The 27,544-nt window shown below is 36.8% G+C and overlaps 1 protein-coding gene across 1 annotated transcript in view; it reads left to right on the top strand.

Annotated features, from left to right (window-relative positions):
- SOHLH2 (spermatogenesis and oogenesis specific basic helix-loop-helix 2) overlaps positions 1-27,544 on the top strand; it is a 47,561-nt gene that overhangs the window by 18,650 nt on the left and 1,367 nt on the right. Inside the window, exons 4-11 of the mRNA XM_077752636.1 lie at positions 1,883-1,944; positions 2,023-2,127; positions 3,611-3,710; positions 5,347-5,457; positions 20,291-20,438; positions 20,813-20,904; positions 21,573-21,694; positions 26,643-26,899. Coding sequence (XP_077608762.1) covers positions 1,883-1,944; positions 2,023-2,127; positions 3,611-3,710; positions 5,347-5,457; positions 20,291-20,438; positions 20,813-20,904; positions 21,573-21,694; positions 26,643-26,899 — 997 coding nt within the window. The remainder of the gene's footprint in view (positions 1-1,882; positions 1,945-2,022; positions 2,128-3,610; positions 3,711-5,346; positions 5,458-20,290; positions 20,439-20,812; positions 20,905-21,572; positions 21,695-26,642; positions 26,900-27,544) is intronic.

The following is a 27,544-nucleotide window of genomic DNA, read 5'->3' as shown; positions in this document are numbered from 1 at the left end:
ATATTTTGTGTGTTATATATTATATACTGTATTATTGCAATAAAGCAAGCCAAAGAAAAGAAAATGTTATTAAGAAAATCGTAAGGAAAAGAATAGATTTACTACTGTATTGCACTTTATCCAAAAAAAGGCCACATATAAGTGGACCAGCATAATTCAAAGCCATGCTGTTCAAGGATCAACTATAATGTAATTTGGAACATAGCATAATGTATCTTTATTTTCAAATGCATGTATAAGATAATATAACAATATTATGTAGTGGGGGTTCTTCCAGTTTCTGTCTTAAGGAATAAATAATAACCACACACGACCATATATTAATGTAATAAGTGATGCTTTATGTATTAAAGACAGGTTATTTTTTCTTAGGCAGTTTCGCTGTTCTCTTTATTTTAATTTTAATTTTTTTTTTTTTTTGAGAGAGAGAGAGACAGAACATGAGCAGGGGAGGGGCAGAGAAAGAGAGGGAGACACAGAATCTGAAGCAGAGTCCAGGCTCTGAGCTGTCGGCACAGAGTGTGACACAGGGCTTGAACTCACAAACTGCCAGACTATGACCTGAGCCAAAATCAGATACTTAACTGACTGAGCCACTCTGGCACCCTTAGCTGTTCTCTTTGAAGTCTGGCTCACACTAATAGTCTCCTAGGAAAATAATTTCCTTTTAATCAATGCCAAATTTCAGTACCCATTAAATTATCAGAAATGTCAACTTACTGAACTCCTAATTATAGTTTATTATAATACTACATTTCTTTTTTTTTATTTCAAGCATATAAAAGTAGAGAGAATAGTATAGTGAACTTGCATGTACCCATAATGCAGCTTTAACACTTATCAACACATCGCCAATCTGGTTTCATCTGTGGTCCTTCTGGTCACCCCATCCCTGCTCAATGGGTGAACTCTTTTAAAGCAAATGTAAGACATCATTTTTTTTCCATCCATAAGTACTTTAACAAATACCTCTTAAAGATAAGGACTCCTTTAAAAAAATAACCCCAATAACAATGCATACCTGAAAATTAATAACAATTCTTTAATATTGTCAAGTATTCAGTGTTCAAATTTTTCTGTTTATAATTTAGAAAAATTTTTTAAAGTTTTTATTTATGTAGTCTCTAACACCAATGTGGGGCTTGAACTCATGACCTCGAGATCAGTAGTTGCATGCCTCTCTGACTGAATCAGCCAGCCACCCATTTTATGATTCTTTTTAAACTGTTAGTTTATACAAATCAAGATTCAATTATCCTTTTCCTCTGTGTTTGGTTTTTTTTTTTTTTTTTTGGTCTTACTCTTTATTTATATGTATTTTTTAAAGGAGCCATTTGTCTCATAGTTTTTCACATTCTAGATTTTGCTGATTTCATCCCTACAGCATTTTTAAAGTTTATTTATTGATTTTGAGAGAGAGAGAAAAAGTGTGAGCAGAGGAGGGGCAGAGAGAGAGGGAGAGAGAGAGAATCCCAAGCAGGCCCCTTCACTGTCAGCACAGAGCCTGGACTTGGGACTCAATCTGTGAGATGATGAGCAGAGCAGAAATCAAGAGTTGGATGCTCAACTGACTGAGCCACCCAGGCGCTCCATCCCCACAGCATTCTTTAAAATATTTCTCTTTTTCTTAAATTTCTTGTAAACTGGTGATTAGCTCAATAACATGGATAAAAATTAAGCTTTTTTTTTTTTTTTAAGCAAGGTGGTCCATCTTTTCTCCATTGCTAATTTGAGATACTACTTTTACTAAATTTCTATATTAATGCCACCATTTTAAGTTCTAAAGAAATAAAATCACTCCAGCTTAGTTCTTAAGGTAAAATACTGAATCCCAATATTTTAAATGGTGATTTTGCTTCATTTTAACATTTTTTCCTCTCAGATTTGGCAAGAAGAAAAATATACATTTGCTGTTTGTTTTTATAACCCCGGAAAACTTCAAAGGTATGTGCCTTCTGTATGTATTATATTTTTTCTGTAAATAGAAGTCATAAGGTCAGTCTTTAACACAAAAATTCTTAGGTTGTGTTTCAGGGCATGGAGCTGATATTACTTTAACTGAACCACTGACAATCGAAAAAATGGGTATTGTGGTAAAATACTGGAAAACCTATTTCTCAAATATTGGTGAGTGAAAACCAAATTTCCAAAGTTTTGAAAAATTCTAATTCTACAAAAACTATTTTTAAGTTGGTATCCCACATATCCCTTTTATTTGCTGAAGATTAACTGTGTGCTTGTAAAGAACATGTAATCCTTATTAATCATAGTCTGAAGGAAGAAAAGTGTAAATAAAATAAAAGGAAACATGTTCCCTACCTGTGAAGAAAGAATTTACATCTTCCAAAGTGTAAAGCGTGTTGCGCAAGGGTGAACCAGAGCTGCGGCAGGCACGGGATTTTTCTTTTTGGTGCCCTACCTAGTACCACCTATTCCCATCGTTTCTTGTTCTTTCAGAGGGAACTAATCATGCTGTGTCATTGTATGAGGGTCTGAAAGCCGGGGCCACTAACCTGAAATCTTATCATACTTTCTTCTTTGCAAAACCCTGGCTCTTAAATTAGTTTACTTCTGTAAGTTAACAGGGTGGTTATCCTTTCTGTTTTAGATTTTTAGACACAGGTAATTACTGTCAATGCTCCAATTAGCCCTCACATTTCAAAACTCTTCACCTACATTGTATTATGTGTATCACCGGCATCTAAACACTTAAGCTAAATTAGCTTTAATTTGGCTCATGAAAGGACAAACTCCAATTTCTGAAATTAAATTCTACTGGAATCATTGTGGTCAATGACTATTTATGGGTTTTCTAAGCCTGGGATACTAGCTAGGAATCTTTTTAGATGATGATTTTCATAAAATGGGCCTGAAAAACACTTTCAGGGTTATCCTGTATAAACTCATACTCCAGATGATGTAGGACTTAGTTCACCCCTCCTTTTCTCATGTCCTTTTTTAACATTCAGGGCAGATTGCTGAGTCTGTTAAATAACATTCCAATGGCTTTCAGCTCCTGAGTTTCAGAGTTCTTCCTGGAAATGGCTAACTGGTAACCCAAATCCTCTTTGCAAACTCTTACTTGGTTCTCAGTGGAAATAGAGCAGCTGCTCATCACCACCTGTCTAGTACTCTTCCTATTGGTCATAACCACGTCTGCTTCTGGTCATCTCATCTTTGCTCTGAGAATGAGCAGCTGCAACAGAAAAAAAAAAAAAAAGGAAGAAAGAAAACATCAGATGTCATATTTTGACAATACAGCTGTCTACTGCAGACTCATACCTATTTTCTGTCTCTGACATTTACCTATAAATAAGAGCTTAATAAATAAACTCAGTTGAATGTGTTTTAAGCACATCTACCACTACATTCCTAAAATATGGTTGAAAGAGGGTGTCTGGAGTAAACAGAATGTAGTATTTTCATTTTGGGTGGCTTCATGCTTTATAAACTGAAATCTATAACTTGCTTTATATTTTTAAAATACTGCTTTGTAAACTCTGTTGAGTAAAAAGTGGCAACTGCTTTTTGTTCAGGGCTTTTATGTGAGATTAACGTCATCCCCACCAGTGATGTTAGAATTAAAATAGTCCCCCTTTGAAACTTTCAGTTAAGAATGAATCTTCTATGAAGCCTGAAGAACCTGGATTACCTGTGCAGAAGTCCTGCAGTGAACACTTGGGATATTTTTCTACTGATCTATTTGCTTGGTTAGTTTTTTTTTTCCTTCACTTTTTCATAATAGAAATTTTTACTATGTAATTTCTGGAGAACTCTCTGTGTCAGCACAGAGACCAACGCAGAGCTCAAACTCACGAGTTATGAAATCATGACCTGAGCCATAGTCGGACGCTTAACCGACCGAGCTACTTCTTAACAATCATATTTGACCAGGGGAACCAGGGTGACTTGCAAGATAGTAAGTTCCCCAACACTTGATGTGTTAGAGTCTGAGTTATCATTAATCAGAGTTAGTTAATAGCACTGGTATTCAAACTTTCTATAAACAGTAGAATTTTCTTCAGACAAAAATTTTACACATAACCCCAGTATTTAAACAGACAAGAGCAGCCTCAGATGTTATCCACCTACCACTAAGCTCTCCTAGATGTCTTTTTTGAACTCATGAATCTATCCCCCCCCGCCCCCCGCTGCTGAAAACAACCCTTAAAAAAGGTCTCTCTATCTCTGTCCCCACCTACCTCACCCCACCCCATGCCACCCCCATTGATATTAGAACTGGTATTCTGACCTGCATTGGATAATAGATAGCTGAACTGGGGGTCAGACCTTTCTAATGCTAGCTTTATCTGCTTATAAACATTCAATTTTTTGTGAATTTCTTTCATTCACTTTAAGCTGATTCCCAAAGGGATTTTAATTTTAAATAGAGCATAGGGCTATAAGCAATGAGGACATGAGTGATGATGGTGAAAATTTTGAGTCAGTCACTTCCGGAATTTGTAGAATGTGACCATCAACTATTTGTAGAAATGTGATCATCTACTATTTTGAACAAGGAAAAGACTCGGCCACCAATAAGTGTGGTTAGACCAAAGATGTGCTCATTTAAGTAGTGCAGAAATATCAACAGGTTTCTTGATCTTACTTAACATTTTAACCAGAAAGAGATTTATTGTATTAAACTTTATCTGGAATATGAGGTTGGGAAAGATTTTGGGAGGCTTTGTAATTTCCGTGTGTTATTTGCAACTTCTTTTTGAACCCTCCTATCTTGAATCTTTGTTTTTCCTCAGAATTCTACCACTACAAATAAAAGTAAATTTTCAAATGAAGTTATGTCCCTTGGGATAAAAGAGATAGTATTAGTTTATAAGCTTCTTAGGGAAATATATATTTTTAAAAAAAAAAAAAACAATCAAAATGCCTGGAGAAATTTTAGAAAAATGGTAGAGCCAGAAAATATCCATAAATGGAGTATATCTGACCTTTGCTGATCAGGTTGGAATAGTATAATGTGATCCTCTAATCCTTTGTGGTGTGTTCCGGTTATAAATTTTTCAATACAGTCATATTTGGAGGAGTCATATTCAGTGAGATCAGAATATTTTAATACCGCTGGTATCCGTTACTCTTTATCTGTATGTTTTAGAATTTTGATCAGTCATGGATTTGTGATGATCTTGATCATAAATTCTTTAGAGTCTTTGAAATAAAATATTCTTCAGCAAGCATGTAAGGTAAAGTGCTTTGGTATTTACTGCACCTTTGCATGAAGCAAGGAACTTAGAGAAGCAGCTTTGATTAGTATATTGGTGCTTATTGTTTAATATTGCCTGACGATTTTCCTCTTAAATCTGTGACATGATTTTCTCTTGTTTCTAGCTCTGAATTGCTAAGAAGTAACACTGGGCTTGAATTAAAGACTCAATTGCCAGATTTTGAGAAAAGCAGAAAGGTTTCTCTTCTTCATTCAAGCAAGGAAAAGCGGAGAAGGTGAGATATGATACAGCCCTTTTTTTTTTTTTTAGCATTATTCCTTTCTAGGAAGAAACTGCTCTCATGAATTTCATAATGTTTTGTATTACTGTTAAAAGTCTCTGTGAGACTAGTTAATCTGGCAACCAAATATATATGTCATTCATTCAAAAAATATCTGAGAATCTGATATGTGCCAAAGTATGACTGGAGAACTGAGCTTAAAAAAATCCTTGCCTTCAAAATCTTAGTCTAGTGTTCAAACAGACTTCTCAATAGGATATTACATAGAAAATTATGTTTTAATAAATGTCATGATAGAGAAGAGCACATAGTAACCACACTAGGAAAATTACCTAAGACAGAATAAGGGGGCAGGAAGGCTTTCTTGAGAAAATGATCACTAAATTGAGCTTTAAACAAAAAAGTGACTACTAATTGTTTTAAAATTCAGGGGAGGGTGTTTCATGTGGCAGAAAGAGCAAGTATAGAGGCCGGCAGTATCTGAAAATGCAATGAACTTATGAAACCCCAGGTGTACCCATGTACTTGGCTATAATGGCACAAGTGGGAAGAGGCCAGAGACAAGAGGTAGTAGGGAAGGATTATGCTCATCATATTAAGGGATTTGAATTTGAATCTGAAACTGTTAGGGAGGCACTAAAGGATTTTAGCCAAAGAGTGATATGGTAAGATTTGCACCTAAACACTGTAGCAGGATGTTAGAGGGTGAGTTGAATCTGGAAGCCTATGGAATCTGTCAAAAGAAGTGATGAAATCCTGAACTATGGTTTTAGAAATGGGATAAGGAGGAAAGGAGGAATAAACCAATTCCAGATATACTAAGTAGGTAGATTCAGTATAAGCATGGATGCAAGAGGAGTCAAGTGTAACTTCCAAATAGATGTTGCATTTACCAACTGACTGGGAAGTCCAGGAGAATGCAAGTCTGGAGGTGGGAGGAGATTTTGTTCTTGTTGGGTGTGAACACTCCAGGTTTCCATGAAGCTGTCCAGGCAGAGTTGACCCTTAGGTTCTAGAGAAAGATCTAGGCCAGAAATATGGATTTCAAACTCTCAGGATACAGCATCTACTTGAAGCAGTGGGTGTAGGGATGGATAGGATGACTTTGCAAAGAATGTAGAGAAGAAATAAGTGGAAAAGAGAACCTTGGGAAAAATCTACTTAAGGTACAGGCAGCAGAGAAGAAATCAGGGAGAAAAGGAATTATTAGGAAGATAAGCCAAGAGGGATTGGAATTGAGGAGACAGAGTTTCCTAAAGGAATGAGTGTTCAATGACATGACACAGAGAACAAGTAAGAGCAGAACCAATTGTATTTGGCAAAGCCTAAACATCTTTGCTCTTGGCAAAAATAATTTCATTGGCATGATAAGGGAAGAAGCACCATTGAGGAAAGATGGAATATGAAAGATGGGAGCATAAATTAAAGAAAGAGAAAATGAGTGTGTGTGATACATAAAAGGGGATCTTGGGTAAAATGAAAAATGTTGATAAGATTGGGCCAGACCTGAATATGTTTTTTATTCCAAAAGAAAATACCTGGAAGAGAGACAGAGGTCATGAAGATACTCATGCTCTGATGATCTATGGTATAAAAAATGATGTATCTATGATGTAAAAAATGAAACCAAAATTTATTGGCTTGATACCTGGTTTAATGGATTAGCAATCTGAGCAGGGCTCAGTGGGCAATTCTTCTTTCTACTAGACATCAACTAGGGTCACTTGGTCGTATTCAGCTAGTGGATGGTCTAGTAAGGATGGTCTGAGACATTATGTCTGGAGCCTTTGGAGGGATAGCTAGAAGTTTGAGCTCAGCTGGGGCTATCAACTGAAGCTTCTCCTGCATGGAAGTCAGGCGTTTTACATGGCAGCTCAGGGCTCCTAGAGAGTGTTCCAAGAAACAGGAAGAGGACGCTGCCACTCTCTTAAGGCTTGGAACCAGAAACTGGTCCAGTGCTACTTCTCCTGTAGGTCTATTGGTCACAGCTATCACAATCTAAAGAGAGGGTACATAGAACCCCACCTCTCAGTGGGAGGAATGTTAAATAATATTAATCCCCTATAGCTGGAGGAGGGGATTGGTGATGGACTTAGCATCCCTAAGTAGATAGAGGCTTATGGAATCTAGAACCAGGTGGAAGAACACCTCTTCTATTAAAAATGGAGAGCAGAAGCCAAAGCTAAGTGTGGATAAAGATGAGTCTTTTCATGAGGAATATTGAGTAATTTCTGCCAAATGGTTTGCATTATCTGCTGAAGATTAATGAAAATGTGGTGGGGTTGGGGCTTGATGATATGGGCTGGTGGATAGCCCTAGTTTAGTCAGACTTTGGCTGAGTGGAGACTTAGGTGGGACCTGCTGGCTAGTTCTGTCCTATAGATTTCACTGATCTGCACTGAGTGGGAAAAATACAGTGCAATGAGTATTTTTATAGCTATATATTATACAATTTATATTCTTTTTTTAATGTTTTATTCCTGAGAGAGAGAGACAGAGACAGAGAGACAGCGTGAGCAGGGGAGGGTCAGAGAGAGAGGGAGGCACAGAATCTGAAGCAGGCTCCAGGCTCTGAGCTAGCTGTCAGCACAGAGCCCGACACAGGGCTTGAACCCATGAACCGTGAGATCATGACCTGAGCCGAAGTCGGACACTTAACCAACTGAGCCACCCAAGTGCCCCATACAATTATATTCTAAGATTGTGTTTTCCATACTTTATTTGGTGTTAGAATTGTGATATTTCTAAATGGCTGCAATGAAAGTCTTTGGGAGATGCTACCTCTCTTTTATTACTTTTCATGTCCAGATCTAACATGAGAGTGGAGGGGGCACACAGAGAGAGAGAGAGAAACCCAAGCAGGCTCTACACTGTCAGCTCAGAGCCTGGTGCAGGACTCAAACCTGCAAACTGCAAACTCATGACCCGAGCCCAAATCAGGAGTCAGATGCTTACCCCACTGAGCCACCCAGACACCTCTATACACATTTTTAGTTAATATATAAGACTTGAAAGAAGTTCTGGTCACAAGAGGTCACTTAGAGTTGTGTCTCAGTCAAAGGATGAAACTTTATTTAATCTGTTTGCTCCACTATCATTTAAGGATGCAAGTCTCATATTTTCCTGCCCTCTCCTAACCTCAAGTTCCTAAAGTTGATGTTAGAGCCAGAAAGATTTAAGAAGCAGTGAATAAGGCTAGATCTATGATGTTTGGTAATACACTACATAGTCTCAGGAATATTAGAGAATTAGGATAAAAAGTATTTAACTGACATCAGAAGATTAAATTAGTGTCTGTAAGAGGTAAGTTGCAGGTGTTTAAGTGTATCGTTTGATGAATTTATTTTTATTTCTTATTTTTTATTTTGGGGAGAGAGAGAAAGAGAGATCCCATAATCCTAGGATCATGATCTGAGCCAAAATCAGGAGTTGAACGCTAACTGACTAAGCCACCCAGTCACCCCTGGCTTGATGAATATTAAAAAGATGGTTTGTTACCCACAGTTCCCAAGAGGAGGTTTATCACATCATTCAAGGCTACATAGGGAAGGACCAGCATTGGTCATGAGGCAGACAAATGCATACACCCATCTAAACCATAGCATTTCCATTATCAGAATGTTCCTTGTGTATTAAGATGTCTATTTTTTTATTTTTATTTTTGTTTTTATTTTAATATTTTTATTTCTAGGAGAGAGAGAGAGAGAGAGAGAGAGAGAGACAGCATGAGCAGGGGAGGGTGAGAGAGAGAGGGAGTCACAGACTCTGAAACAGGCTCCAGGCTCTGAGCTGGCAGTCAGCACAGAGCCCGACGCGGGGCTCGAACCCACGAACCACGAGATCATGACCTAAGCGAAAGTCGGACGCTTAACCGACTAAGCCACCCAGGCGCCCCTCTATTTTGTTTTTTAAATGTTCGTTTAGAGAGAGAGAGAGAGAGAGAGAGAGATCGCATGCAGGGGAGGGGTAGAAACAGAGAAAAGAGAGAAAGAATCCCAAGCAGACATCTCGCTGTGAGCACTCAGCCTGATATAGGGCTCGAACCCACAAACCATGAGATCATCACATGATCCAAAATCAAGAGTCAGATGCTTAACCAACTGAGCAACCCACCACTTCCAAGTATGTCTTTTTATTCTGATGTTTTGACATCAGGGACCTTATTGACCATGGAGAGACTGCTCATCCCGGCAAGAACAAGTTTCTAGAGATAGTAAATGATTTGCCAGTGAGCATGCCCTGCATATGTGCAAACTGACCAATCCAGAGACCATCCGCACCCACTCTCTCTATCAGGCTCCTGTGCTCCCGGCCAATATTCCCCTGCCCTTATCACCTCAGGGAATGTGCTACCAACTTGGGACAGCCCTGACATCCCAGGGCTTGCTGAAATTATTGAAACCAGCCAATCCTAGGCCTGCTTACCCACCTTTCCTGTTCCTTCTCTCAAACCACAATAAAGTCTCTTACCCTGGTTTTCCTCTGGCTCCTCCTGCCTCCTAACTGACCCTGGCGCTTACCCATGTGGCCTTGCATAGTGTGAAGTGGCCTCATGGGTACTGTGAGTAACAAACTCTTTAATGGCAGCCATCTTCTGATCTATTGGCTTCACCATACCTGAATAATAATAAAACCTGCATTTAATATTGTCTCGTGTTCTTTCCTGGTCTATCCTTTCCCATCTCCTAGAGGCGGGTACTATCCTATTACTATAGATTTGTTTTGCTTGTTCTAGAACTTTATATAAATGGGACCATCAATACATGCACTTATGTCTGGCTTCTTTCACCTAGCACATGTTTTAAGATTCATTAGAGTTGTGTGTTTTAGTGGTTTGTTCCTATTTATTGTTGAGGAATATTCCATTGTGTAAACATACCACATTTTGGTTATTCATTCTCTGGGTTTTATCTATTAAGAATAAAGCTACTGGGCATTGGGGGTGTCCTGCTGGCTCAGTTGGTAGAGCATGTGACTCTTGGGGTCATGAGTTCAAGCCTTACATTGGGCATAGAACTTAACTTTAAAAAAGAAGAAGAAGAAAGCTACTAGGCACATTATTTTATATGTTTTATGAACCTACATTTCCATTTTTCTCAGATACAGAGTTGCATATCATAGGATTGGTGTATGTTTCTCTTTTTTAAGAGACTTCCAAACAGAAATCCAAAATAGTAGCACCATTTTGCACTCCTACCAGCAATATATGAGAATACTAGTTGCTCCATATCCTCAGCATTTGGTATTGTTAGTCTTTCCATTTTAGTCATTCCTGTGGTTGTGGAGTATGATCTCACTGTGATTCTAAATTTGCATTTTCCTGATGATTACTGAGGTTGAGCAGCTTTTCACATGCTTTTGGCCATTTGTATATCTTCTTCTATGAACAATCTATTCAAGTCTTTTGCCCATTAAAAAAAATTTGCTTACTTGTGTTTTTATTATTGAGTTGTAGGAGCCCTTTAATATTCTGGATTCAAATCCTTTGTCAAATTTATGTCTAGAAATATTTTCTTCTAACCTTGGCTCACTGTTCATTTTAGTGAACAAGTTACGTCTTTTGATCAGCAGTTTTTTAAAAAATTTAAAAAGTACAGTTTATCAAAATTTAAAAACATGCCGTCTCCATCCTGTATTAGTAGTCATTGCCTACCACCAAGTTCAATTACATGCCCCATGTTGTCTACAAGACGTTTTATAGTTTTAGCTATTATGATTATGTATCTTAAATTAATTTATATGTATGAGGTGAAATGATTGAGTTTTTTTTTTTTCACATGGAGAGTTTTAAGATTTTGTTGAAACAACTTTCCATTCTTTAGTGAATTGTTTTGGTACTTTCATAAAAACCAACTACTGTATAATTATCAGTGAATTTCTAGATTCCCTGTTCTCCTGGTCTATTTTTCTCTCTTTTTCCCTCCAGTATTATGCTGCAGTGGTTATTATAGCTTTACTAGTCTCAAAATCAGATAAAGTCCTCCAGCTGTGTTCTTCATTTTCAAGTTGCTTTGGATATTAAGATCCTTTGAATTGTCACGTAAATTCTAAAATAAGCTTGTCAGTTTCATTCTTTAAAAAAAAATCCTGCTAGGATTTTTTTTTTTTTTAAGTTTATTTATTTTGAGAGAGAGAAAGGGTGCGTGCCTGGTGAAGGGGCAGAGAGAGAGAGAGAGTGAGCAAGAGAGAATCCCAAGCAGGCTCCACACTGTCAGTTCAGAGCCCAACACAGGGGCTCCATCTCATGAACTGTGAAATCATGACCTAAGCCAAAAGAGTCTGACACTTAACAAACTGAGCCACCCAGGTGCTCCCGCTAGGATATTGATTAGGATTGTGCTGAATCAGCAGATCACTTGGGGTGGGGGGGGGATTGATGTTGGACAATATTCATTCTGGCAGTTCATCTCTCTATTTTAAAAAAAGATCCTTATTTCAACAGTGTTTGGTAGTTTATTATTTCTGAATGTTTTGGGAAGTTTTAAAAAATTTTGTCGTAAGCAGGTTTTTTAATTTGTATGTCCAAAATTTTCATAAGTAGTATCTAGAATTAAATTTATTTTGTATGTTGACCTAGTATCCCGTGACCTAGCTTTATCTAGTCATCACTTCTAGTCATTTTTTTTAGATTTCTCGCATACACAATTATGTCATCTGTGAATAAAGACCTCTTTCTTTCCAATCTTTGTGACTTTTACTTCTGTTTCTCACCATACTGCCTTGACCAGTTTTTTTGAATTAGAAGTGGTGAAGGTAAATCCTTGTTTTGTTTGTAGTCTTACAAGGAAAGTATTAGGTCTTTTACTATTACATAGGATATAGACTCTGCTTCTGTACATTGCCTTTTATCAGCAGAAGAAAGTTTTCTTCTATTCTTAGTTCAAGGTTTCATCATGAATGGATGTAAAATTTTGTATGTTTTGGTATCTATTAAGATGATTGTATGGTGTTCTCCTTTTTTTCTGTTAATGTACTGGTTACATTGATTATTTTAAAATGCTATACTCTGTCTTGGTGTATTCTCTTTTTTATTTATTGCTAGATTCGATTTGCTAATATTTCGTTATTTTTTGTATCTGTTTCATGAAGGTTATTGGTATCTAATTTTCTTATCTCTTTATTGGATTTTGGTATCAGGGAAATGATGACCTAATAAAATGAAATAGAAAGTCTTCTGTTTTCTGAAAGAGCAGTGTAAGATTGATATGTTTTATAGAATTCAGCAGTAAAGTAATCTAGGCTTGGAATTTTCTCTGTGGGAAAGTTTTAATTAAAAATTCAATTCTTTTAATGATCATAGGGCTAGATTTTCTGTGTTTTTCCTCTCAGTTGGTTTAATTTATGTCTTTTAAGAAATTTGTTCATTTAACCCAAGGTGTTAAATTTATTGAATGACTTTTTGTTCATAATACTCTCTTATAATCCTTTTAATGGCTGTAGGTCTCTGATGATATTTCTTCTTTCATTCCTGGCATTGATAATTTGTGTTTATTTTTCTTGATGAGTCTCACAAGGGGTTTATCAGTTGTACTGAGGTTTTTCAGTGAACCAGATTTTTATTCATTGATTTTCTCTATTATTTGCCCATTTTATATTTCACTGATTCTACTCTGTCATTTCCTTTTTGTGTATACACTGCTCTTTTTTCTATTTTCTTAGGTAGAAATTAAATCCTTGATTTTAACCTTCTCTTCTTGTATAATAAATGTGTTTAAAACTATAAGTTTCCATTTATAAGTTTTTTTCTTATTAATGCTTTAGCTGCATCTCATAAATTTTGACATCTTACAGTTTCACTATCACTTAGTTCAAAGTATTTTTCTCCTTTCCTTTGTGATTTTTTTTCTTTGACCAATGATTATTTAGAAATATAACTACCTAGCTTCCAAATATTTGAAGATTTTCCAGGTATTGATTTATAATTGAATTACATTATCATCTGAGAATATATTCTGTCAAGTTTCTATCCTTTGATATTTTCTGAGATTTGTTTTATGGCTTAAAGTGTGGTTGCCTTGATGAGTATTCCACGTGCACTTGAAGAGAATGTATTCTGCTGTTTGGGGTGTAGTGTTCTAAATATTAATAAGGTGGAATTGGTTGGTATTATTTTTCATATATATTCTGTATCCTTATTGGTTTTTCTGAGAGTTAAATGTCCAGTGGTGACTTTAGATTGCTGTATATTTTACTTCATTCCTTTCAGTTTTTGCTTCATGTATTTTGAAATTGTTAGGTGACTGTTTTCTAAATGAATTGACCACTTATTGTTAGGAAATGATAAGTGCTAACTATTTATGTTAATATTTCATCTTAAAATCTACCTTGATATTCATATAGCTTTCTTGTGATTAGTGTTTGCATGTTTTCTTCTAACCTAAATATGTCTTTATATTTAAAGGGTATCTTTAAATGTAAACAGCATGTAGTTGAGTCTTAGTTTCCTTTTTTTGTTTTAATGTTTGTTTATTTATTTTGAGGGAGAGAGAGAGAGCACAAGCAGGGGAGGGGTAGAGAGAGAGGGAGACCTGTTAGTGCAGAGCCTGATGGGGGGCTCCATCCCATGAACTGTGAGATCATGACCTGAGCCAAAAGCAAGAGTCAGACACTTAACCCACTGATCTACCCAGGCACCCCTCATTTTTCTTTTTAGTCTGCCCATTCTGATGATCTCTGCTGTTCAACTGGAATGTTTATTTGAGTTACTTATAATTACTGTTAAGTTTGAGTTCAGGTCCATGAGTTTTCTGTTTGTTTTCACTAGCTCTATTTTCTTTTCCTTTTTTTCTCTCCTTGCCTGCCTTAATTTGGATTAATCAAGTATGCTTTGGCATTCCTTTTAATGTCCTCTATTAGCTTTTGAGCTAAAACTATCTTTTTTTAGTCATTATTCTAGGGTTATAATATGCATCCTTAACTTACCACAGTCTACTGTGATTTGACCTTATGACACTTGATAGACAACAGTATGTTTCCACCTACCTTCTATTTTTGTTATTGTCGTACATTTTACTTTTACATATGTTATCAACCCTACATTGTTATTAATTTTGCTTTAATTGTAAGCTATTCTTGGAGTTATTTTCCTGTGTAACAAATTACCCTAAAACTTGGTGGCTTAAAACAACAGCCTATTTATCATATCTCACAATTTTATGGATTATCAATTTGAGTAGAATTGATTTTGTGATTCTTCTCCACATAGTGTTTACTGTGGTTACTCCGTGGTGTTCAGCTGACAAATAGCCTGTCTGGAGAGCCCAGCGCAGTGTCATCCACTTGGATAGCCTCTTGGTGGGGTGTGGTTGAAACGTTGTACTCAAACGGATTGGTGTGTTTCCCTCTGGTCCTGGTACCTCTCCACATGGTGTCTCCAGCAAACCCAGACAGACCTCTTGTCCGACAGCTCGGGGTTTAATGAGACCAGCACTGGAGCTTTGTCTTCTCAGACGTTAGTCTTGGAACAGTAGTAGCCAGTTGTCTGGATATCTTCTGATGAAGGTGGGCACAGGCCAGGAGAGACTGAAGGGGAGGGAAAATAGACCCTACATCTTTATTGAAGAAATGATAAATAATTTTCAGTCATTTTAACCTATAAATATTGTTTTTTCTTATAGCTCAAATTTTAGATTTTTTTTTTTTTAGTAAAACAGGCTCTTCACTGTATACAAGGTTATTTCTCAGTTGCAAAAATTCTTTTTCCACATTTTTTTCTGTATTACCACATTTTTCCCTTGTATTCTCCCATTCAGTCTTGGCTGCCACGATCAGACAGATAGAAAGTGTGAGAACACTTTGTTCTTTCATCTGAGTAGAAACCGCAGCAGCTGACATAACTGCTCCAGATCTGTCAGAGACCTACTAATTGGTTTTTAAGATGTTAATAAGTTAGAAATAAATTAGTTTTTTTATGTATGCCACCATACCTTTTATATCTGATACCTTTCACCTCTTCGTGTAAATCATATTTCCATCAGGTATTATTTCCTAGCAGTAAATAATGAAATAAGGTATTTTAATATAAAGACAACCCAAAGATTTTGACAGCAGCAGGCCTGCGGGGTAAGAAAGCTAAAGGAAATTCTTTAAGCTAACCAGCAATGATAACAAATGGATACTTGGATCTTTAGGAAGGGCTGAATAGAATCAGAAATGATCAATACATGAGAAAATATTAGAAAACAAACATTTTTCCTCTTTCTATAAAATGCTTCAAAGAATTATAAGTGAAAATTATAGCGTCGTATTGTGGGGTTTGTAATACAGTTGACTCTTAAACAACATAAGGATTAGGAGTGCTGATGCNAAAAAAAAATATATTAAAAAAAAAAAAAAGGAGTGCTGATGCCCGTGCTGTCAAAAATTTGTGTATAACTTTTGACTTCCCCAAAACCTAACTGCTAATAGCCTACTGGTGACTGGAAACCTTACCAATAACATAACCAGTTGATTAACAAATAGTTTATATGTTATGTATATTATATACAGTATTTTTACAATAAAGTAAGATAGAGAATAGAATGTTATTAATAAAATCATAAGGAAGAGAAAGTACATTTATAGTACTGTACTGTATCTACTGTAGAAAATCTGCATTTAAATGGATGAGTGCATTCAAGCTCATCCACTCAAAAGTTGTTCGGGGGTCAACTGTATATGTAGGTGTGCACATATGACAACTATAGCGTGAAAGATGAAAGGGGTAAAGGTACTTACATGATTTTAGCATTTATATATTTTATGTGATGTCACAAAATTTTAACTCTAAATAGACTATGAAAAGTTAGATATATATTGTAATCCCTAGAGCATTCCTAAAGAGAGATGCAGAAGGGATAGCTATGAAGCCAAGAAACAAATTAAAATGGGATTTTAAAAATTATTTAAAAAGAAGCCAAGAAAGGAAGAACAGAAGAACCAAAAAGCCAAAGAAACTACAGGCAAAAAATTATAAAATGATAGACTTTTATCCGCCTATATCCAACTTATAGTACAGATTGTCAGAATGAATACAAACAAGCAAACAAAAACCAAGACACATCTGTCTGCTGTCTGTAAGAGACCACTATAAATATAAAGGCACAGTGAGGTAGATAAACAGAAAAATATATACTTTGAAATGTGTATAAGAAAAATCCAGACTGGCTTTTTTTGATAATCTGGGGTGCCTGGGTGGCTCAGTCAATTAAGTGTCCAACTTCAGCTCAGGTCATGATCTCACAATTTATGAGTTCAAGCCTCACGTCGGGCTCTGTGCTGACAGCTCAGATCCTGGAGCCTGCTTTAGATTCTGTGTCTCCTCTCTTCCACTCTCTCTCTCTCAGAAATAAACAAACATTAAAATTTTTTTAAATAGAAAAAAAGAAATTGATAATCTGATTTAAAAATGAAAAGTACCTATAATATAAAAGTACTTAGAACAAAGCACTCTTGAAAAAGTACAACATAATTGGAAGACTTAAACTATCTGACTTCAAAACTGTATACAGCTACAGTAATCAGTGTTACTATCATAGAGGTTGACCAATAAATCAGTGGAACATAATATCCTAGCACTAGACCAACACATTTGTGTTCATTTGATTCTCAGTGAATCACCAGAGCAAACTTAGTGGGAAACAGAGGTCTTTTTTATAAATGGTGTTGGAACAGCCGGATATCCAAATGGAAAAACAATGAACCTTGACCCCTTACTCATACTGTATAAAAATTAATTCAAGATGGAGCATAGACAGAACTATAGTATAAAGCTAAAACTTAGAATAGTGCTGTTTAGTAGAACTTTCTGCAATGTTAGGAATACTCTATATTCACATCCACTGTCCTGTAAAGGAGCTGCTAGTCATATGTAGTTGTTGAGTATTTGAAATGTGTCTTTTGTAATAGGAAATGAATTTTAATTTTAATTTTAGCTAGTTTATATAGACTAATGGCTATAAGTCTACATAGACCAGTCTACTGGCTACTGGATTGGACAGTACAGTTCTAGAAGAAAGCATAGGAGAATGTCTTCACAAATTGAGGTTGGGCAGCTGTTCATTAGGACACAGAAAGCAATAACTATAAAAGAATAGATAAATTAGACTCATCAAAATTTAAAAGTGACTATCAAAACACACCACTAAGAAAATAAATAGGCAAACCATAGACTGGGAGAAAATATTTGCAAAACAAATATGCTGAAAAAAATCTGGTATTACAGATGATAACTTCTAAAGCTCACTACCAAAAAGCCCTCCTATCCAATTAAAATTGAAATAAAATATTTGAACAGACACTTTACAAAAGAAGATGTGGAAGTGTCCAATAAGCACCAGAAGAAGTTCTCAACATAAAAGTTATCAACATAAATTTTTTTCTTTGGTCACGGAAATACAAGGTAAAGCATGAGGTACTACCATGTACCAAAAATGCTAAAATTAAAACTACTGAAAATATGCTAAATTGCTTAGAAAGGCCAACATGCTAAAATTAAAACTACTGACAATATTAAATGTTGTCAAGAATTTGAAACAAAAGGAACTCTCATACTTTGACAGTGGGACTGTACAATGATACTATTTTGGGAAAAGTTCTGTCAATTTCTTATAAATTTATAAAATTAACCCATCAATTCTATTCCTAAATGTGTTCCCAGAGAAATAAAAACATGCATTCACAGAAGGGTGTACAGGCTGATCTAGCAGTTTTATTCATAATGATTGAAAACCAGAAACAGCCAAAGTGTTCATCAGTAAGCTATGGCGTATTTGTCCTATGGAATACTATTACTCAATAAAAAGAAAGAAACTACTATTAATAAACAGCCACATGGACAAATCTCAAAAACATGCTGAGGGAAAGAAATCTTACACAAAATGGCACATGCTGAAGATTTAGATTTATATGAAGTTTGAAGACAGGCAAAACTAATGTGGGATGGAAAAATACCAGAAATGTCGTTGCCCCTTTTGAGGGATGAGATTGGGAAGAAACCTAAGGAACTTTCCAGGGCTGTGATCATGATAATTAGGGTTTTTGTTATATAGTTTTGTGCATTTGTCAAAACTCATAGAATGGTACCCTTAAGATGTGTGTATTTTTTATTTTATGTAACTTTTATTTGAAAATAAAATAATTGAACTCTAGCTAATAATATGGTTAAGAGTTTAGTGTCTTAAGTTTATAAGTTACTTTGAAATGCTTCAGTATAATAAAATAGGTTGATATATGGCCAGTATGATAATTCATATGTGACCAAGTGAGGACAGTCAACATTCATTGTAGATTCTAGGTGGGTGAAGTATATACATGTTCTCTGTACAAATTTTTAATTTTTTCAACTTTTAAGAATTAAGATTCTAAATTCTTTCAGTCTTTCTGTGCGTTTGAGCATTCCCAGCGAATGTTGGAAAAAATATCTAATATGATTTTTTACTATAAAAGTAACTAGTATGCAGCAAAAATATTTGGGAAATATAAAAAATAAAAGGAGGAAATAATATTTTCCATAGCTTAACCATCCAGAAATAACTATGACTTGATGGTTTCACTTTCAAATCTTTTTTGTATGCTTTATTTTTACTTTGTTTAATGTCTATCATCATATTTTATATACTGCCTTATATTTTATAGTTATATGCTATAAAATATCCTATTTTTTCCCATTAGATTTATAGCATATCATTTCTACTACCAGATAATATTCTACTGAGTTAGTAAGCTATAGCTTACTTAAGTATCCATCTATTTTATGTCTTTAGATTTTTCTTTTAAATATCATACTGATATGCTGCTATAATGTATATCATCTTGCAAAAAGTTTGTTCTGTGTTTTAGGTCCTTGTAAGTGAAATTAACATGTTAAAGGGTATGAAAAGTTTCAAGCCTTTTGTATACATTGTCAAATTGTTGACTTTTTCATTCCTTTTTTTCTAGAAGAGTCCCTGAGACACCTCTATAGAACTGTCAGAACTGCTCAGAGTCCAGTTAAAATACCACCGATCTAGAATATTTGAGTTACTCATAAGCTATGTATCACTTTGAGGTTCAGAAAGGTTTGGTGACTTGCTAAAGTTCCTATCTGGTTAATTGTCAGAGCCAGCATTTGAACCTATGTATGTCAAGGTGCTTGCTATTCAGCATAAAACAGGTGCTTAATAATGTTTATTAAATGAATACATGCAAATAGAAGTTCCAAAGGCTTAGATCAAAGGCTTAGATTTATATTTCCTATGCATTTCGCTTCAGAACCATGAAAGACTTGGATTAATTTCTTTCTGATACTAGCCTGAACGATGTTCTCGTTTGCATACTGGTTTATTTGTTCTGTTCGTATCTACCTCATTTGAAGAAAGTAGCCTTCTGATTTTCCTTTGGCTCAGAACACAGAGTTACATGTAAAGCCCATTTAATACAATATGCTAATTGATCTGTTGTTGGAAATGTGGTCCAGGTCACAGTGACATGAAAAATCTCCTGACTGTTCTTTGTCTGCTAGTCTTCTAGTGTGAATTACTAAAGGACTTATGTATAGCATGCCACTCCCTCCTGAGAGGGCTTTCCATAGGCAGGGTCATTCTGCACACTGCAGCAGGCCTGGGGCAAGTGAACGGGGGCTGCCGTCAGCAGAAACACTGTACTGGGCAGCAGTGTGAACAGACGCCATGGTTCCGGGGGCTGTGGCGGCTGCTGGCTTATGGGGACATGGCCTTTCTGTGAAACAGAGACTAGACAGGGAGGAAGCATTTCCTCTGTTAACAGACCTAGGAGGAAGGACTGTTTGTCCTTGCGTACAAGGAAGAAAATGAGACTAATTATTCCTTATTTATTCTAATTCTCTGCTCAGAGAACGAATCAAGTATTGCTGTGAGCAGCTGCGTACACTGTTGCCATATGCAAAAGGGAGAAAGAATGATGTGGCTTCGATTCTTGAGGCAACAGTTGTTTATGTGGAGTACATCCGGGAGAAAATCCCTCCAGCCGTTATGGCCCAGGTATTTGATTCTAAGTCCTTGAATTTTATCCTCATAGACTGCGCTTTAAAACTACAATTTTGGGGCACCTGGGTGGCTCAATCAGTTGAGTGTCCGACTTCGGCTCAGGTCGTGATCTCACAGTTGGTGGGTTCAAGCCCCGTGTCGGGCTCTGTGTTGGCAGCTCAGAGCCTGGAGCCTGCTTTGGATTCTGTGTCTCCCTCTCTCTCTGACCCTCCCCTGCTCACGCTGCCTCTCTCTCTCTCTCTCTCTCTCTCTCTCTCTCAGAAATAAATAAAACATTAAAAAAAATAAAACTATTTTATCTTTTATAATTGGAAATGTATGTGTGTTTGTATACATGAAAAATATCTAAATAGATGTCTCTCTCTCAGATTACAGAAGTACTTCAGAACGATGAGAGGTTTTGTAAGAAACAGCAAGTGTCCATCCAGCTATCCCTCCCAGGCCCGATCATGGCACAAAGGTATGAGGAGGGTTCTCCTGAATTGATAGTTGGCTTGTTATTTTCCTCCAATGCCAACGCTAGAGGTATTGCAGATAGGTAGGCAGTGAACCCACCCATAATGAAAACTCAGGTATTTATGAAGAATCCGTGAACTTCTCCCATTGCCAATGTGTATCATTTAGTCACAGTGATAAAAGATGTAATATTCTCAGGCTCAGGATCGTCTCATCATCTGACTCACTCTTATTTCTTGTTTTGTTAATTCTGAAGATCATAAAACAAGGCTTTGTCGGTAGTAACAGTCGTGACTGGCAGACCAACAGAGGCAGGCTGCATTCTACCATTCCTCCGTCACAGGAGTCCTGGGCCCGGGAGTAGTCCAGCCTATTTCAGTTGGGAGTTAAAAAAAAATTTTCTGGTACAAAATGTGACACACCAAATGAGTGTCTCCATATTTAAATTTATTAGAACGTATAAACAAAGAAAAAGCATAAAACAAATCATTCCTCCACATCCGAAACTATCATCATGAGTCCTATTCACCAATTTGTTCTTATGCCTAAATAATGCTTAATTCCTCTCTGTCAGGTTAGAACTTGAATGATAGAGGGAGGAATTGAACTCAGCAATGTTCATGTTGTCTTCCTTGGGAATTTCATCAGGTGTTTTTGTTCTATCCTTTTAAGGGAAAGTGATGTGTTGACAAACGCTTATTCACCTGTGAGAGAGATCAGACTCCTGGCTAATAAGTGTGTGAATGTGTATTCTGTTCCTGCCTCAGGGGGCTCCTCGGATGACGCTGTGAGAGGTGAGCTCTGCCTGATGCCCTGTGCAGGTTGTGCACTGGGCTTACGTATGTCATCTGCACCCTCGTGCTTCAATGCATTCGTTGCGTAACCAGGGAAAGGAGTGTAGCTAGAAGATTACACCATGAGTCCTTTTGGTATTGTCTGCTTGAAGTACACAAGATGGCCACAGGGCATTTATATGGTGTTGCCCAGATTGGGCTCAAAATGGACCATTGTTAACAGAAAGCTCATCGTTTTGTTTTTTTTTTAATGAGGTATAATTGACATAGAACATTATATTAGCTTCAGGTGTACAACATAATGATTTGTTATTTGTACACATTGTGAAATGATCACCACAATAAGTCTGCCTTACATCTGTCAACAAAATTACAATACTTTTTCTTGTGAACTTTTAATATCTGGTCTCTTAGCAACTTTCAAATATGCAGTAGAGTAGTATTAATCATAGTCACCATGTTGTACATGTATCCCCATGACTTATTTATTTTATAACTGAAGATTTTATACCTTTTGACTACCTTCACTCATTTCATCCACTTCCCCACCATCACATCTGGAAACCAGTCTGTTATCTGTATGTATGAGCTTGATTTTTATACTTACTTATTTTTTGAGATTCTGTACATAAGTGAGATCATACAGTATTTGTCACTCTCTGACTTATTTCACAAAACATAGTGCCCTCAAGGTCAATCATATTGTCACAAATGGCAAGATTTCATTTTTATTTTTTTAGGATTTCATTTTTTGTGTGTGTTTGAATAATATTCCACTGTATGTGTGTGTATATGCATATGTTTATGTGCGTGCATGCACGTGTGTGTGTGTCTATATATCTCTGTCACATTTTCTTTATTCATTTATCCATCAATAGATACTCAGATTGTTCTCAGCTCTTGTCAATAATGCTGCAATGAACATAGGGTGCTTATATCTTTTTGAGTTAGTATTTTTATTTTCTTTGGATAAATACCCATAGATGGGATTGCTGGACCATATGACAACACTTTTTAAATTTTTTTCAGCAACTTCCATACTGTTTTCCATAGTGGCTGCATCAATATACATTCCCACCAACAGTGCATGAGTACATAGCATTACCAACACTTGTTATTTCTTGTCTTTTTGATACGAGCCATTCTAATGGCTATGAGGTAATATCTCATTGTGCTTTTGAATTACATTTCGCTGATGATTAGTGATATTGAGCATCTTTTCATGTACTATTGGCCATTTGTATGTCTTCCTTGGAAAAATGCCTAATTTAGATCCTCTGCCCACGTTTAAATCAGTTTGCTTGTTTCTTTGTGTTGAGTTGTATGAGTTCATTATATATTTTGGATATTAATCCCTTATCAGGTATAGGACCTATAAATATTTTCTCCTATCCCATATATTTCCTGTTTATTTGGTTGATGATTTCCTTTGCTGTGCAGAGGGTTTTTGGTTTGAGATAGTCCCACTTGTTTGTTATTGCTTTTGTTGTCTTTGCTTTTGGTGTCAAATCCAAAAAAATCATTGCCAAGACCAATGTCAAGGAGCTTACTCCCTGTTTTCTTCTAGAAGTTTTATGGTTTCAGATTTTATGTTTAAGTCTTTAATCCATTTTGAGTTAATTTTTGTGTATGGTGTAAATTAGGCATCCAGTTTCATTCTTTTGCCTGTGGCTGTCCAGTAGAAAGCTTATATTACTGATAGATGATAAGCACATTGGCGACTTTATTACCTGAATCAAATGTAAAGGAAAGGGAAATACTCAAATTAATTGACTACTAACTATGTGGTGAGTATTTAACATATTAACTTATTTACCTCCTTCATATCTTTGCTTAATTGTCTTCTCAGAGAGTCTCAACCACTTAATTAAAACTGTGTACTTCCCAGCATCACACAATACATGAGACTTCTTTTCTTTCCTTTTTTTTCTTTTAAATGTATGAGACTTCTTACCTATTTTTTCTGCTGTATTTTTCTTCATAGAACATATTATTTTCTAATATTTATTTGCATATGTTCTCATTGCCTGTTGTCTCCCACTAGAATATCAACTCCATGAAGACAGGGAAATTTTTTTTTGCCTGTTTTGTTCATTGCTGTATTTCTAGTACCTAGAGCAATGACCAGCATACAGTAGGTGCTTAAGAAACCTTCACTATATGAATATTCCTTATGAAACAAGTATTTACCCACTGTAAGGCAGTTTTGTTATTTGTGTTATAATGTCAAGGCATGCCCAAATACTTGTAGAAATAAGAAGATGGAAAAAAGCAGAGCCAAAGTAAAAAATACAGCTACCAGTTTGTGACTTTTCAGTTCCTGAAAGTTACTCTTCACTGAAAAGCCAGTAAGGTACTGAGCTCCTAATCTGTGTTTTAGACGCTAGATGACAGGACACCCTGACCTGTCTCTTCAGTGCCCAAGTCTGAGGTCACCCTACTGCTGACTTCCTCAAAGGGATTCCAGTCACTCACTTCAGCACCTTCCCAGAACTTGGAATGTCCTTTCCATACTCTACCAGGGGAACTCCCAGTTCATCCCTTAGTTCTCAACTTAAATGTCCCTGGTTGAAGGGCGCCTGGGTGGCTCAGTAGGTTAAGCGACTGACTTCGGCTCAGGTCATGATCTCACGGTTCGTGGGCTCAAGCCCCACGTCGGGTTCTGTGCTGACAGCTCAGATTCTGCATCTCCATCTTTATCTGCCTCTCCCCTGCTCACCCTCTGTCTCTGTCTCTCAACAATAAATAAACGTTAAAAAATTTTTAAAAATGTTCCTGATTGAAAGACGGGGGCACAAAGACAAACAGTGTGCAGCTCTTGTTCTTGTAGAGCTGGCGGATTAGTAGAGGAGAGAGTCACAATAGCAAAATAGGATTCCTGTAGTGCTTTAAGTGCTGTAGTAGAGGTACTGTGCATATTAGGGGGCATGGGAAAAGCCACAGGAACAAACGTTACTAGGGATGGTATCTAAAGTCAAAGAAAAAGAGACCCAAAATAGTATATAGTCCTCCTTGTTCATATAATCAAACAGGCTTCAGGGTGTTTTATTAGTGAATTCAGACCTTTCCCCTGATATAGGGGAGAGGGGAAGAAAAAAAAAAAAAAGGTAGCCATGAGCCACAGATAATCTACTTAAAGTAGTTGTGGCTGAATATCACCCTGAATTATTAAATCAGATCAGATTAAATCAGAGAGAGGTCAGGCCACAGGCATATGCCTGTCAATGTTACTTTCTGAACATACAATACTTCTGCGTTCTCACTGTTTATATTCTGCAGAAATCCTGAAACACTGTTTTCGTGGTGGTGAGTTCCGGTCTCTCTGTGCCCCAGCATCTCTTTTGTTTTGATGCCACCTAAAGCAGCCGCTCTTGGGAAGACACAGATATACCAGGACCATGGACTTTATGCCATGTTCAGACTGGGGAAGACCTTGAAGGTCATTGAGTCAGACCCCCATTTTAATTTTATTTATATACACTTTTCCATTTGGAAAGCAATATTAGTCCTTAACTAGCCTGCCTAAGATAATAGCTGCTCATTTTTAATGTATTTCCTTCAAGTCTTTTTCTATGTATATTTTTCTACAGCAGTAATCACATTGGACATCCAAATTTGTTGCCTGTTTCTTTTACTTAACACTGTGTCAAATATACTTTAATTTTTTTTTACCTCTTTACCACCATTTAATGGCTTAATCAAATAATTTATAAAAGATTTTCTTAGCTATCCTCCAATAGTTTTGTGGGGGGAGTGATTCCATATATAACAGGAGAGGAAATATTTCCTCATACATAGATTTTCCTATACTTTGAACTTTTCCTTGGGCTAGGTACCTGGAAGTGTGTGATGAATAAGTTTGAGAATGTGAGCACATATGTAGGTCATAATGCATGTTGCCAAATTGTTTTTGGAAGAGGATTGGAACAGTTGAAATCAGTTAAGTCTTCCAATGTCACTTTCACCACGTAGGTCAGTAAACTGAAGGCTGGAGAAATAAAATTAACACCCAAGGTCACCAGGTGTCTGCCAACATCTGCCCTGTAGCACAGAAGTGCTAACTGAGTTCAGTGTTTAGATTGTATTAGGTTACCTTTACCTGTTCTTTTCATACATATCTGCTGAAATGCTTTTTTCACAAATATTCTAGATACATTTGTAAAGTAGACACAAAATTTCTTTACTTTCATTACTACTAATATCCAAAAAAGATAAGTATTCACAGTGTTACTTCACATTACATTGTTAGTATTCATAATACATATATTTTTTTGAGAGAGAGAGAGTGCATCCATGTCTAAGTGGAGAGAGAGGGAGAGAGAGAATCTCAAACAGGCTCTACATGCTGTCAGTGTGGAGCCCGACATGGGGCTCAATTCCACGATCCATGGCCTGAGCAAAGTCAAGAGTCAGATGCTCAACCGACTAAGCTACCTAGGTGTCCCTCATAATCTATCAAAAAAATTTTTTTGTCTTCTAGTTACTGTACAGAATATAGATAGATATATAATTATACTACTAATTTCATTGATAGAAAATCGACCAAACTTTACTTGTGACTGAATAGAGTTCAACTTTCCAACATTCTTTCATGTTTCTTCGGGTTCATAGGGATGAACACAATTTTGATGATGATGAAAGCCGTGCACAGACACACACACCCACACCCACACCCACACCCCCACACACACACACACAGAGTCACAGAGATCTGATCCTCCTCTAAAATCTATCTTCTGACATACAAACACTAATTTACAGTATGTGTATTGTACTAACGGTCACTACTAAGAAGTTCACTGTATTTTTCCATCAGCATTTGAGTATAAGAGTAGTATAAGTTTGTAACAGGAGGGAACGACATAAAGGACAATTTATTTCAAAGACAGTAGTTCCAAGTTACAGAGTTGTGAATACTGATGGGTATTTGTTTTCTTTTTTATTAAAGGTCAGTCCAGCTCCGCTTCGGAGAATGCAATCGATGATATGTATAAAACTCGAATTCCCAGCAAAGCTCTCTCTCTTAATTCCTTCCATGCTGTCAGATACTATTCTAAAGTTGTCCCTTCCTATGATGCAGCTGCCGTAACAAATCAGAACATTTCAGTTCATTTTCCGTCAGCTGTGCCTGAAGTCTCAAAATTTCTTCCTGAGCACTGCGGTTCTGTGCTGGGCGAGACGTGCTCAACAAATCCCAACTGTCTGGTAAGTCTTCTGGGGTCTTGGATCAGTTGGATTCTTTCATCCCAGCTCTCAGGGCCCCTGCTCATTTTGTTATTAATACTCTGGTCAGAAGTCTCTTAGACTGGGATGAGGTGCACCTAACCCAGGCTCTCATTCCCCGTGCTACAGGACTAGTATCTAGATATCCAGAATTAGTGAATCTGGATGTGGTGCTGCTGGTGTGACTTTTAAGTGGCCAGATGGGACCTGGTTCCTCTAGAGCCTCTCCCTTCAGCCCCTCTGCTTCTAAGATGCCACATCCCATTTTGCCAGCCTCGTCCTTAACTGCCTGCCCCCCCACCCCCGCAAGTGTCTGCTACTTTATCTCATTGGCTGGTAGTAGTCCATCATGCTAAAGGAAAACCTGTTCATCCGACACAAACCAGGCTCATTTCAGAGCCTAGATATCTTCATATCACAGGTATTTATCAAGCCTTCACTCTGTTCTAGCATTGTGCTTAGTGCCAAGAATGTGGTGTATAGATACACATGATCCCTGCCTTAGTGTCATAGGGAAGCATAGAAGCAGGCAGTTGTGATCCACGTTGGGGCCCATAGGAGGAGCGCCCTAGTATATATAGATAATCTAGATTTGGGAGAGGTTAGTGACTGCTCACCCCTGCAAGA

Source organism: Crocuta crocuta, unplaced genomic scaffold (genome assembly GCF_008692635.1).
Source record: "Crocuta crocuta isolate KB4526 unplaced genomic scaffold, BGI_CrCroc_1.0 scaffold190, whole genome shotgun sequence".
Lineage (NCBI taxonomy): Eukaryota > Metazoa > Chordata > Mammalia > Carnivora > Hyaenidae > Crocuta > Crocuta crocuta.
This window is presented reverse-complemented; position numbering and strand designations above follow the sequence as displayed.